Below are 15,247 nucleotides of genomic sequence, written 5' to 3' on the forward strand. Positions count from 1 at the left end.
AATTCAGCTTGCGCATAAGCTAGCCTGGTTCCAGTGCGTAATGGGTAGCTCAGGGAACCAGGCTTGCACACGTTTATCTGAATTGGGATCGGGATTCCGTGCCATATGCACACATAACTTCAAAGGCGCTGTATTTGTAAAGTTGTCGGTAAACCGTACAGAAATAAAGTATTCCTTTTAAAGAAATGACTGGCATGTGATATAAACTATCAGTTTTATGAAATAAGTTATTGTTATGCCGAAACTACAACATGCATCAAATAGAATAATTTACAATGTTTTGTTGTTTTCTGAATACACATGTAACGTTGTATTACGTATACATGTAGGTATAGCCCTGACTTTTTATCTCAGAATTTAAAGGGTTCATACTTCTAAAATACTTATGATCTATCTATGAATGAAGTTTGCATGTATAGTATCAGGCATTCGGTGAATTCTAATATTTGTGCACACATAACGATTCGCACTACTTTGTATACTTTGCAGTGACAGCTTTGTGCAAATTAAAAAATTCATATTTTGATGCATTTTTCTTGAGATTTAAACTTTTATACGGTGACATAATTATTCAATCATACTTAAATGCATGCTTAAAAAAATTTAATCGGGATGTTCTCTAGCCTTGCCTACTATAAAAGTAAAGTTAAGTTACATGTGTATTCGGAAGCAACAAAACATTGCAAAGTATTTCTGTGTGTGCAAAAAGCCAGGACCAAAGTAATTATACATTTCTTGTTATGGTATTTATCTTGTTTCTTCAATAAACTTACTTTGATTCTGCTGACTTAATCAATTTGTTATGCTTTTTCAAAATGGTTTTAACGTTTATATATATTATGCCATATACATGTAATCATTGCATTAAATAATTGTCTTGAAGAATATAAATGTGAAATGTAAAAATGTAAGTGTACATATAAGGCATATGTATAAATAATTATGAATTCTTTGAATTATCTTCATAGAATTAAAATTGTGCATTCTGAATATGGATCTCAATTGTAAATATAATAATGTATGGTGTAAAATGTTCATAATTGATAACACTGTTAAAACAACTATGCAAAAGGAAACAGATGAGCTGTTGTATTTTGTGGAGCTACATTTAGCTATATGTACTTTAGAAACTAATTCATTGTTGTACTTAAAATATATTTGATATATAATGTTGCTAAGTGACAATTTTTATTGGTTACCATGGAAATTGTTATTTATTCCATTATATCAAATATTTAGTAAATTATTTAAAAAATGGACACTTTTGAAAGAAAAAATATTTGTTTTTGAAAAAATAGTCATCAGTGTAAACACTCATATGTATCTATAAATATATATATGAATGATGATTTAATCTGTGGTTGCCATGGTAACCTTAACAATTATTAAACTTGTTTAAAAGTTGAGTGCAGACTTTTTCTTCTGAGTATTATTGACAGGAAACCATCATTTCCAAATGAGTTAAAGATAAACCAACTAATTGCAATTGAGCATGCAGTATGCCTTCATTGCAATAATGCGACTATTTAGCAAACTGGTTACATGTAGCTATTTTTAGCTACCTCCTGGACACCTAACAATTGAGATAATTGAAAAATTTTAGTTTCTTGAGAAAGGTAACCTCATGAACATTCTTTAAGTATGAATTGAAGAATTTTGGTCACAGGGCCGTTTTTGGTGGTTAGTGAACCAAGTTCTTTAGTGGTTGAAAGCAGAGGGCTAGAGTCGGTGGAATCTCTGATAATCTTAAGGTTTTCATGTTTTCGTTGGAAACACATGCAAATGGTCCACGTATTGTAGTCCTTTTTTAAAGGACCGCAGCTTGTTAATTTTTATATCTCAAATAGAACTATTAAGCCGTATATTCAAGACAAGTTTGTACAAAGGAAATACAAATCAACATATTTTATAAGTCAGAACAAACATGATGTAAGTATAAATTGTTACTTTATTTAAAGATTTAATCTAAAAACTATTTAATCAACATGGATGTTCCAGTCACTTCTGTCCCTCTTCCATATTGGTACCACCAAGGATAAACCCATGATTTCGAGAGCCAAGGACCATTGAGATAAGCTACATGACAATCATTAAACCACCATCCTCCATACCATTTAGCTGCACAGTTACTTAAGGAGTTGTCATTGTCGACATCGAATGTACTAAACTGCATTCCTGTAGGCCAGTAGCGGATAGCAAATCGCAAACAATCAGCTAAAAAGGAATAAAATATATATATTAAGTATCAAACATTTGTTAACGATTTGATGTCCTTAATTGTCTTATTTAAGATAATGTAGTTTTTTCCGAAGATTAAAATATACTTAATTTTCATAATGGTTTACTTCTTTGTAGAAAAATGTTTTGTTTTTCAGTTTTACTGATCTGCCTAAACTGTATCAAAATCATTTGACGTATCTTAAAACTAAAAAACGTGAGAAGAGGTACACATCAATGTTTTCTTGCTACATGCTATAAAATCAATGTAAAGTCGGACGATCTCGGTTACATGTACAGTGTTATATCGATTTTATTTAAAACTTAAGGCATAATTTCATGTAAGTACGCATATACACTGATTTTCGTATATCTAGTTCAATAATACAATACTAAGAACAATAATCAGCAAAACACATGTTGCTGTGTCATTTAAAAATGCCCTGCGATTTTTTAGAATAATTTCCCGAATTCTTAATATCGATTTCATATCCATTCTTTTCAATTTTCAATCATTAATATATATATATATATATATATATATATATATATATATATATATATATATATATATATATATATGATTTACGAAGGTATATGATTTTAATCCAACAAATTGTGTGTTTTCTATCCCCGAGCCTTGGTGAGGAGATAGAAAACACACAACGAGTTGTATAAAAAACATATACAATGTACCATCGCAAATCATGAGAAATTCTTTTTATCACACAACGTCTTTTGTTAAACCTTAATTTTTTCTGTAAAAGTTATAATCGTAAGCTGCACAACACATTTACTGCAAGACGTCAAAAACTTTTCGCATGTAAAAAGTTCCTTTAACATTTAACAAAGAAATGTTAACATTTCATTTTCGAAAGAAACGTTAACATTCCATTTTCGAACATATCAATCATGAAAAATAAAATAAATAAAAAGTAAAATAAATAATATAATATAATATAATATAATATAATATAATATAATAAATAAGTAAAATCAGTTGTTTGATAACATTTTTTTCTAACGTATGTATCTAATTTAATTTTAAAAAAACTTTCAAAATTATCAATGTAAATAATTACAGGTTTTTTTTTTACTGTTAGTAATTGTACATCGTTTACTCTAAAACTAATGAAAATACTATTGTGAGAAGAAAAAACAATTCCCGCCGAATACTGTTAACACGATCTCATGATTAGTTGCTAATCATACGGATTCTATTTTGGTATTGATTATTGAGTTTCTTTTCTTCCGGATTTTTTTTTATTTACGGCACTGATAAAAATCAAAGACATTTCTTTAAAGCAATAATTATATTCAAAAGTAGTATTTCTTGTTTATTCTGTGAATAAAGATTTTTTTCTTTGAATACTAGTATCAATTTGATTTAATTAATCAATTTATTACCTATGTACATACATGTTACCAATATCAGTATTTCTATTAATCGTGTTTTCTTAAAATTATCTCTCTCTCTCTCTATCACACACACACACACACACACACACACACACACACACACACACACACACACATATATATATATATATATATATATATATATATATATATATATATATATATATATATATATAGGCAAGAATTCTCAGATATCTGTAACAACGATGTTTAAGGTAGCTAAACACAGTTTCGTATAAAATCCAGGGGGTTTTTCTCTGGGGAAAAGCATGATGGGTAGGGATTTTCCTGCTATTTTTATGCGGTATACATGAAAATCAAATTTTTAAACTCTCAGTTGCATAATATAGTGAATTATCTTTCGAATACATGAAAAAAGTATGTAGAAAAATTAAAAAAAATAATTTTGTGAGACTCTAAAATAAAGGGCGGTAACTCCAAAAAATCCCGATTTTACACATGCAGAATTTCATGAATTTTTTAGCGGGTAAAGTAGCTCTTTAAAAAGCTGGCGAATGTACCCTGAAAATACTATGAAATGATACCTAAGGACTTTTTCTTGAAAATGTACAGAAATAAAAATGGCTGATTTGGTTGCATTCTGCTTTTAGGGGGAGCCTAACATGCATGGTTGTACTGCATTTAGAGGCATCCTTTTGTCTATTTTCCGCATTTTTTGAGTGCCAAATAAATTCTAGCATTAAGTTACATGTGCATTATTTTTAAATATTTACAAAATTCACGATTTTATCTTTCTATTGATGTATAAATATATATGTAACATATTTTAACAATTTATATTTATAAGGGTCAGTTTTGCTTGCCCCTCATCTGAAAACGTCCTTATAACGTTACATATAAAACTGTGTTTTGCACCCTAAAGTAAATACATTGCCGTTCAGTTTACTTAGATTTCCATTTCCGGGGTTTACAAGTTGAAGTGTATAGTTCTGGTCTTCGCCAAAAACGTAAAACTGATGATACATCTTGAAAGATGCAGAACCACCTTTTATTGGCGTAATTGTGACACGCAAAGACGAACTTCGTCTACGTGTTAGCTGATGTATGGCATCGTTTCCTGAAATGGAAAATATATGAACTGTTATATATAGCAGGTTTGTATAGTAGAATATTCTGTACTTTTCTTAAGTTTTCACTTATTTTTTCTAGAACAGTGTTGAGTGTTCAGTTAATGCATGCAACTTCTTGAACATTTAACTTATAAATTGCTAGATTTATATTTTAAGATAAATAACACGTAAACAGTGCTTATAAACGAGAATAAATAAATTTACAATGTTTTGACCTCCTGGTTTTAACATGTGCTGTCTTGAGTCTACTAAAATGCCTCCTTTAAATTTGGGATAAGAAAAAATCCATTCCCATCTAAAATTTGCAAGCGATTTTTTTTCGGCTTCATGGGTGGTTTAAAACACAAAAATCGATGCTGGTATACGCGTAATTGCATCATTGCGATACATTTGTCGTTAATTTAAATTTAAGGGGTTACTAATTATGTTGATTTATGTTAAAATATATGAAATTTACGTAAACTACATAATGCAAATTAGAATTGCACAAATTAGTTTGCACTAAATTTGAACTCTTTGTTATAAATGTTGATACTTAACAAGTTAAATTTGAAATATAGTAAACGAAGTTTTAATCATCATTGCATTAATAAGAATTAAGTGTTTATCAAGTGAAGCGACAGACATGTTTTATACGCAATTTACGTTGATTTTTCAATACCAATCAAGCAAAGACCTTGAAATACTAAAAGTTTTCTCTCACCTATATACACTTTATACCATACAATAACTATATTTTTTATTATTATTATTTTTTTTTTGGCATGTAAAATTATAAAATATCATTGTATGTTTTCATACTAGAAATATTAGTAGAATAAAAATAGGTGAAGTGATGAAGATTGATGATGAATTTTGTTAAAATGAAAAAAAAATCTCGTTCCTTACCAATCCAGTGGTCCTCATGCGGTGATCCAAATCCACTTTTGTACTCCGTCCAATTTCGGTGAAAGCTTTCATTTCCATTAATTCTTCGTTGTATTGCCTGTGAGAAAATTATTAATTTCTTTTAAATTGTAAAAAAAATTCTCTGTTTATGGTATCGTAAGTGATCGTATTTTAGTATAAAGAGGTTAAATAACAACTTGAAACAAAAGATATTAAACGCATGTTAAATAGATTTATTCATTAAAATGATATGCAATTTCTTTTTTAAAAGCATTTAAGATATTTTTTTATAACTACTAAAATATCGACCAGTTCAATGACATAGATAATTGATATAAAAATTGAATGCCTACTTTTACTCATATATAAAGAAAATTATGATGTGTATAAACCATATCAAACTAGGAGATAAAACTTAGTAACAGACTTTTTGACAAAATCTCCATGTAGTTGTTAAAGTGCTTTTAACTCATTTTTCTTTATTTGTATAATTGAAACAAATCTTAATATTCGATATTTTACATATTGTTCTGTTCGGAGGTTTTGACTCTTCGATAACAAATAAAAAGTAGTAGAAAACATTTCAAGACAGACACACAAATTCGTTTTATTTAAAACATAAGTTTTCAAATTCATTTTTAAAGAGCAAATACAGACCGTCCACCCTCCTCCCTCTGTCTCCATATCACAGTAGACCTGGACAGGACGGTAATAAGGGTCAGACCTCTCCCACGGGTAAATAGTGTACACTCCGGATTTTCTTTTCCCGTTCATGTATAGTGTCTTGCAGTCTGGTGGTTCTATTCCAAACAAAATACTATGTAAGCTATACAATAATTAAAAATATAAATACAAGAAAAATAACCCTATGAACCTTAAGATACATTTGAAAAGACTTGAATCGAGTTGACTTTTTGAATTGAACCATACTTTTGTGGTTTTTTAGGAGTTGATTTTAATCAACTCTCCTATGCAGTTATTATGGCAAACCGAAAGTGAAACAGTGTTTGTACCTAAGCACAAATCATCACTGCTGACAAGACTTAGATCTTGAAAATAACAGATAGATTCGGTGTACTGTATGCTGAACCATTAATTTTCAGGGAAACGTATTTATAAATACCTTGAAAATAGTGAGATTTTAGATAGGACGAATAATTTAGATATTTTTTGTAGTCGTATGTATTCCTATGCCAGAGTTCAAAACCAGACGCTCGACTGTATCCGTAAATCTCCGACAAACAGAGAGTCTCTCTTGGTAGTCGGAGATTAACAGAGACAGCCGAGCGTCTGGTTAAACGAGACTAGAGTTTAATGTTGCTTGCATCCAGACATGTGTACAATTTTTACAATTATTTCGATTATTGACACATAGTTTGATGGAATTAATTATATCTTTAAATATTACACATGATTCATATGGTTTTTTTTTGTCGAAATTCTTGTCGGAAAAGTTCGAGAATTCATATCATAAAAATGTGGATAATACAAATTCAAAGGTCCGACGACATGTTCCTAAAAAAAAAAGATATTGATTTTTTTTAAATTATCAACTGCCTGATAATATACCTTTAAAAAAGTATTTATCATCATTTTAAAAATAAAAAAAATGTATAGGTTAATGCCAAAAAGTTTCATATCAGCAATAAGTACATTTTCAATAAGATTATATAGAAAACCACATATTCTAGTATCTTTTATAAATGCCTGGTAAGGTACCCTAATTTTTTGCAAGAACTCTGGTCAAAGTAGTAGTAATAACAAATTCCTAGAAAAGTTATTTTAAACCGAGGAACGTGTCTTCTGACCTTAAAAGTTTCATATGAATCACAAAACAAAGATTAACTGAAGTCCTACCTCGTTCATAAATTATGTATGATCTCCACCCGGCTTCGCTGACAGTCATTTTCGAGGGATCACATGAGCTGCTATACATATATAGTCTGCACATATTTGACTGAGCGTTAAAGCTAAAACATTCGCATCCATTGATACACGAACGGGAACAAGTCGCGAAGGAAACATCGTGTAAGTTTTCCGAAGGTGCCTGAATAGATACTTTGTTGTCAACCTCAAGATTTGCTCTGTATTGTTGGCACATCATGGCCTCAGATATTGAAAGGAACAAAAACACCATACGTATGCCATCCACAACCGATGTCATGATTTCTCTAATATAACTGCTTTATATATATCAATGCAGTTTAAAGTAGTCTTCAGAGGCAGTCTACACTTTGCTTCAACTAGCAACAACTAAATCTAACGTAATGAATATCTCATTTAAATAAAAGAGGTAATTTTTACGAACGCCCATGTAGGTTTAAAATGATTGGACAACATTCATAAACAAAATGTATCGTTTCTATTGGTGAAAACACATGCTTTGTTTTTTGTGTGGTTTTTTTTTTTTTTTTACAATATATTGATTTTTGTTGCAACAAAATTCCAATAGCGATGTTTATTAAAATATACAGCGTTTTTTTTTAACTTGTAATCGAAAATGAAAAAATATTTTAAAGATGCGTTTATCTTATCTCAGTATAACAAATCGTAACCCCTGTTGTAAAAATGTTTGGCCAGCGCGTTGAAAATATTGAAGAAATTAAAGGTTTAAAATGTATATGAATGTTTGCACTGAACTCGGTCTTTCGGTAATGCAGAATTTTACTGAATATGGGGAAGTTTATGAGTCTGATAAGGTATCTTATGAGACATTTCATAGGCGAAGAAATTTATGACTGGTACAGAGTCATTAATGCAGCAAAATCCGACTGACATGTGACTGTAATAGACAATTGAAGGGAAACAAGTTGCTAGTGACAATAGGTTAAACTTAAATATTTTAAAGTTAAAAACGTAACATGATTATATTAATTAATATACCTTTTAGCTCTGAAGAATGCGCATTTGTTCATTTCTTATAAGTTAAATTAATATACCTTTTAGCTCTGAAGAATGCGCATTTGTTCATTTCTTATAAGTTTACTAAATTAAGAACACATTATATTGTCTTTTAAAATCATTTCTATAAAATGATAAAAACTCGCCATTAAAGATACTTGATAAAAATAGTTAATTTAAATGCTTTGTAAGACTTGCAATAAGTTTGGGTTATATACATGTATGTCGTGATGCTAAGTCTCAACGATGTTATTATCTATCAATTGAATAGACATTGAGCGCTAATGAAATGGTGGTCACCGTTCAAAAAAAAAAAGTTATTGGGACAGTTTATAAGGCAAGTGGGAATGTCCACTGCAATTGGGCACAACTACCTCGATGTTTTACTTAAAAAAACATATTCGTAATTTTTTAAGGGTAAGTTGTATACTTACAGAGTGAATACGTAGAAAGCTTTGTTAATCGCACTTGTAGGGATTTTGCCATTTGATTTTTTTTTCGAAGTTGGTTAATTTAAAAATCAAGTAACAGTGGTAACAACGATAATGTTGACAAACGACACGCACGATTCTGATACACGAACATTTACCCACGATACACAGACGATCACTAACTTACTGAAAGTTCACGATACACGAACAATAACGATAAAACACGCAAACGAACGATCCTACACCAGATTAAGTTAGAAGTAAGAAAACTTATTGCTTATTTTGTATTATGATATGCTTGTGTTTTATTGAACAGTAGCCATACACTGTGTTATTTTCACGAGTAAAGATATGATAGAATTCAATTGTTTTATGTCCACAACAAGTATATGGGCAGCAGAAAGGGCAAAAAATACAATTTTACAAAATCAACGATAAATTAAATTCAGCAATCTAAAATAATATTATCAATGGCCATAGGTGCAAAACCAACAGTCTTCTTTGCAAAATAAATGTACATAAAATCAACGAAAGATATCTAAATACAAATCAAACACAAAAAGTTAAACCAACAGATATAAATGTAAAACGAACATACATCAACATGAAACAAGCGGACGCACAAATAAACGCCAGGTGGCGTTTTTTGGGAAGGAATATGCGTCATCGATTATTGGAATCCGGGATAGTTCGCACACATTCTGTTTCGCCCTGAGATGTTTCGCACCTGCCTCGGAGCGAAACATCTTACTGTATTAAGATACTTTTCTCGTATTATGATTCCTCTGAAATTAATTATTACCTATACAAGAATTGAAATATGTCTTTAAAAAACCCATTAAAACAGTGCTTGCTTTTATGCATGCACGGCCAAGACAGCGTGCTTGCTTGATTAGGATTTTTATTTGTTAATTTTATGAAGCCATTTCGTTTTATATCGTTCAGAACAAGAGGTGTGAATTGTGTTGTGACAACAATTATAGCCTGTCATTCACCTGAGAATTACCTGTATTTTATTATGAAAAATTCGGGAATGTTAATGTAATTACAAATGTATAATATTATATAGTTAGCATAGCTCTATTTTGGGGATCATTATTTAATCCAATCTTTTTTTTTCTTTTTTTTTGTTTTTTTTATGTCAATTTTTAATTTACCGGATGACAGTAGATACAAAATTGACAAAGATGTCATGTTGTATAGTTTGCATTACTTCCACCAAGAAAAATTTAAGTGATACGAAATGCAACAAATGACTGACATTACGTCAATAGAGGCGTGAAAATTTGATTTGCTATAACTATCTATACAGATGTGCCTTAGCCTAACGGAAACGGAAAGTATTAAAGTAAACATTTTGTATAAATTGTTATCATCAAAATATGCATTAATTAATGCATACGATGTTTTCTATAACGAAGTTTGATTTATTTCTCTACATTCTTATGCATTGCCTGTACAAGTAGTTTGAAGAAAATATAAAACATGGCAGTATTGATTTCGATAAGCTTGAAGTATTTCTGATACATGCACTTTATAAAATCTTAATTTACAATGTACATATATTTTGTAGCATTTTGAAAATGTTTCCTTCAGATTTTTGTATATCATCATGTTTATGGACTGGCACGTAGCCCCCCCCCCCTTTTTTTGCATGTCAAGATTTTTAGATGGGCCTGCCCCCTCCCCCCCCCCCCCCACTTTCAAAAACGATGCTACGTGCCTGATGGTTAACAATGAAATGACGTTTTTTTTCTTTTTTTTTTTTTTATAAAAGAATGTACGATCATTGATTATGCATATCTTTTTATCTTAATATGAATATTTCGAACAAATGTAAGAGTATAAACAGGTCATTAAAATATTATTTATAATTTTTAATAAATCATAACAAATATATCAACATCTCAGGGCGAAACAGAATAGGCGCGAAATATCCCGGATTCCAATAATCGATGACGCATATTGGTTCCTAAAAAAACGCCATCGGGCGTTTATTTGTGCGTCCGCTTGTTTCATGTTGATGTATGTTCGTTTAACATTTATGTCTTTTGGTTTTACTTTTTGTGTTTGATTTGTATTTAGATATCTTTGGTTGATTTTATGTACATTTATATATTTTGCAGAGAAGACTGTTGGTTTTGCACCTATGGCCATTGATAATATTATTTTAGATTGCTGAATTTAGTTTATCGTTAATTTTGTAAAAATGTATTTTTTGCCCTTTCCGCTGCCCATACAAGTATTGCCTTGTCTCATTAGTTAAGGAAAATTGAGAGTAAAACAATTGAAGATAATGCATAAAACTACACAAAATTATTTACCTACGAGTTATTGTTTATATAATCTAATTTACTTAATTACGATTAAATCATAAGAGATACATGTAAAATTGTAACCTTGTTCTAAAGAATTCCGATTTTATATATCACATATTATGATTTTCATAATATACGGTACATAATTGATTGAGTTTTATTTTTTGTAAATCAAATCTTAAGCTTAAAGCGTCTAAATAATTTTTCTTGTTCTTATTAATGTTTATACAATGTAACAGAGAGGAATGCGTATCGTATTTTCATTTACCGGTAAAAGAGAACTTATGGAATAACTGTTAATTTCTGAACGATGAATGGTTAAGCTTGACCGCTTTCATTCACTTGCTAATTATAATATGATTAAAATTATGCGTCAAAATAGAACGGATATTTGGTATATAGACTGATTACATTGGTAAAAAAAAAAACGAAAAAAAACGCACGATCACGCACGATAAAAAACGCAACCGAATTTTTCTGATACACGTACGATCCTGCACGTTTTACGAACTATTTAATACGATTATTTTGTCAACAAAAAACGTTGTTACCACTGAAACGCACTTAAAAAATTCCATTGTTTCGTTAATTTTTAAGAAAAAAAAAATGCGGGCTTTGTTTGCATTACTGGAGATTTTTATTTTCAATAAATAATCCTTTTTTCAAGGTACGATGACCTGATGTTCATTAACGCACTTTTTTAAAACATGGGATTAATTAGGTTCCAAATGTTAATAAACATTGCACGTTTTTCAAAGGGTTTAACTTTTGAAATATTGCATTGCCACAAAGAGTCAACTAGTTTTTACTAAGTACCATTTCCTGCCAGATAAAGTTGAAATGCATATAAGGTCTTATTTTAATTTGATTGGAATACTATTGACATTGGACAAAGATGAAAACGAATATGTATGAGCTCATTCTAATTGTAATGATGTTACAGTAATAGTCTCCGTACAGAGTTCAAGTTTTCAGCATAAGAGCTTTAGATACTACGCTAGCAATCATTCTTAAAATACATATACTATTTTTCAGAGTTGGAAAAATCAATATGATTAGAATAAAACAATTAAAAAGCTACAATCAACTCTCTTTTCAACTTAATGTAACAATGTAATTAATGTTCAAAAAATATTTTGTATCAATTTTCAATGTAGAAAAATATTAGATTAAGATAGGTGGTCATAGCCGTGACGGGGTACAAAAGCACAAACATTGCAATAACTCTCAAATTGACATGTACCTGCCCATAGTGAATGATATATATATATATATATATATATATATATATATATATATATATATATATATATATATATATATATATATATATATATATATATATATATATATATATATATATCTATATATATTTCTGAAATCGCAGTCTTTCAAAACTTGTGATTTTTTGATTTGGAATATTGAGCCATCTTTTAATGCAGTCATCTGCGTCATTCGTGTTTTATTCTGATTGATATACTTGTAATGACATATTACGAAATGAATATTTCATACAAAAAAAATCATGTTTGTTTGATGTAAAATTCAGAGAAATATTTGATTGTAATTTGTTGCACCAATGTTGATTGTTTAACACGATATGGTACACTATGAAAGACAATTTTATAGATAAAATATTTTTATTACTCTTTAAGTTTAGAGAATTCTGTCATTACAATCCTCTGCACAGATTTTAATTGGTTTTACCGGAATCATACATTTGAAATACATATTTAATACAAAATGCCCAATGTTTTTATATTGATTTCGGAGAATTCTTCCATTGCAATTCCCCATCGCAATGTTCAATGATTAACTCGTTATTGCACATTATAAAATAAACATTGTCAATTAGAGGATACATGTTTTATTTTGTTCCTAAATGACAGATTTTTCCACATTACAATCATCAGAGGCAATTTTAATTGATCTAGACAGAGTAGTGCATTACACAATGAATATTTTATACAGAAAACATTTCTTTTTACCTAAAATCAGAGAATTTGTTTGTCGCAATTGCGAGAACACGTTGCTCAATCAAAACTCTTTAGTTTATCTTATATTTATATATGATATTTATCTTTTATTTTATCTTTTTAAAGGACCGCCGAAAAGTTGGGATTCATACGCCACATGTCAATGAAACAAACATCATGCATTAATTGTGGTCAATGAAGTTATATTCACTTGAAGGTGAGTGTTTGAATATTGCAAACTTCCCTGCAAGCATCACAAATAGCTTTTCATCGTGGTCGATTTTTTCTTTCAGTTTCCAGCCTTCCTTTTGTTTCGATACGATGATACTGACATTATGACCGCTATCAAAAGGGGAACACCTACGCCAACTGAGATGGTGATGATAGCAAAATCAGAGGAGTCATTCAATAACACTCTGCCTTATTTGAAGAATCTTTACAATGGTACCCAAAAGAACAGCAAAAAACAAGGCGACGGAGTGGTTGTAAAAGTAAAAGACGATCTATTAGTATCCTTCATGGTTACTCCAATGACAAAAGCTTCTTGTTTCGAAATCTGAAAATTGTGTCCCTCTTTAGAATTTTCAACATTCTTTTATGCCACCCCAAATTCAAACTTAATTTTGTTCGATTGCGTTTTGACTTCTATGTTTTCATAGTCCACCAAAATACTTCCTAATCTAATTAACAACACGCGGAGAGTTGAAAATCCTGGAACATCTTTGTGGAATTCCTTTAGCGTCTTTTCAATGTCGCGTTCTGACTCCCTCCTCACACTCGTCGACGTTTTGTGAACAGTCACTTCCGTTCCATACAGTTCTATAGTGGCAACTTCCTAATACAGCATTACATGCGTCACTGTTGTTATTCATGCATTTACTGTATTCTTAACATTACTCGCCATAGGTGAAATGAGTGTACAGTAAAGTCGTCTCATTGCGTTCCTGTATAATAGCTCAAAATTAATATAGGTACATGTATTTTGCAAACTTTCCGTTGTTAACAATTGAAACTAAAATTTAATTTCAATATTTTTGAAATGTCAATTTGAAATGTCAATATTCATTCATTCATTAAAAAAATATTTAAAAAAAAGTTTTAATTATAAAAATTACAATCCTGAAAAATTAACTCCTATAAATTTAATATGAAATATTTTGCAAATTGTTAAGTTTGAAGAAAGAAAATTTCGTGGAACTGGACTTTATATATAAATTAATTTTCCAATTCTTCGGCTTACGAGTTATTGCATTTTTAATGTGTATTATGAAGACATAGAGAATGCTCTATTTGGTCACGTAATGCCGGTGTCATTATTTGACTAATGAAATTAAACGCGGGAATTCTAGCGACTCTCTTTGTATAGAAAGATGCACTAAATCACTTTCTTTCAGGACGCCGCACGGGTAAAACCTCTCAATACCGATTCTGTTCTTTTGGATCATTACTTAATACAAAGCTACTCAGTACTATATAAAGTCTCTCAAACAATCATCTCTTTTTTTCTCTTAAAAGGGGGGGGTACAAGTAAAGCATTGGTTCAAAATATGTTAATTTCAGTGGGTCATTTCTATTTAACATTTAACATAGGTATAACAATGTATCTGTACGTAATTGAACTTTTTCAATTGAGGGAAAATATATCGCTATCGGTACTACTTGAAGATTGTTCAATTACATACATGTATTTACTGAAGCAAAAAATGTTTTTATTGATTTACAGTGGTACTATGAACGTAAAATTTGAAGTTGTTGAATTTGACTTGGTTCAAATTAACTCTGTGCTGTATAAACATGCAGCAGTTAACATTGCTTTTAATTTCTTAAACCTGTAACTTTCATTATTTTGTAGAAAATGCCGTCATCTAAAGGAAAACATTTAGGGTGCATTTTTTCTGAAATCTTTCAAAAATTGTGATTTTAATTTAGAATACCAAGTCATCTTTTAATGAAGCCATCTGCGTCATTCGTGTTTTGTTCAGATTGATTTACTTGTAATGACATAT

The 15,247-nt window shown here is 30.0% G+C and overlaps 1 protein-coding gene and 1 long non-coding RNA gene across 2 annotated transcripts; one reads left to right on the forward strand and one right to left on the reverse strand.

Moving 5' to 3' along the window:
* Window positions 1–1,947: 1,947 nt before the first annotated feature.
* On the reverse strand, window positions 1,948–7,854 carry LOC105328774 (microfibril-associated glycoprotein 4-like). The gene is made up of 5 exons (XM_020067366.3): window positions 7,473–7,854; window positions 6,273–6,415; window positions 5,616–5,712; window positions 4,544–4,714; window positions 1,948–2,214 (listed from the first exon to the last, which is right to left on the reverse strand). Exons 1-5 carry the CDS (start codon window positions 7,777–7,779, stop codon window positions 1,973–1,975), a joined length of 960 nt encoding a protein of 319 aa, XP_019922925.3. The 5' UTR covers window positions 7,780–7,854; the 3' UTR covers window positions 1,948–1,972.
* Window positions 7,855–13,293: 5,439 nt separating this feature from the next.
* LOC136271555 (uncharacterized) lies at window positions 13,294–14,025 on the forward strand. Its single transcript, XR_010709469.1, has 2 exons — window positions 13,294–13,458; window positions 13,535–14,025. It is a non-coding gene; the product is annotated as an uncharacterized lncRNA (long non-coding RNA).
* The last annotated feature ends 1,222 nt before the right edge of the window (window positions 14,026–15,247 follow it).

The sequence above is a fragment of the Magallana gigas genome, chromosome 9 (genome assembly GCF_963853765.1).
Source record: "Magallana gigas chromosome 9, xbMagGiga1.1, whole genome shotgun sequence".
Taxonomy (NCBI): domain Eukaryota; kingdom Metazoa; phylum Mollusca; class Bivalvia; order Ostreida; family Ostreidae; genus Magallana; species Magallana gigas.

Excerpts from the sequence above, each read along its gene's own strand:
- LOC105328774 (XM_020067366.3), bottom strand. The coding sequence starts at position 7,779 with ATGACATCGGTTGTGGATGGCATACGTATGGTGTTTTTGTTCCTTTCA. Across the intron at positions 6,416-7,472 it reads ATACATAATTTATGAACGAG|AACCACCAGACTGCAAGACA; the intron begins GTAGGACTTCAG and ends TGTTTGGAATAG. Across the intron at positions 4,715-5,615 it reads GCATGAGGACCACTGGATTG|GAAACGATGCCATACATCAG; the intron begins GTAAGGAACGAG and ends TTTCCATTTCAG.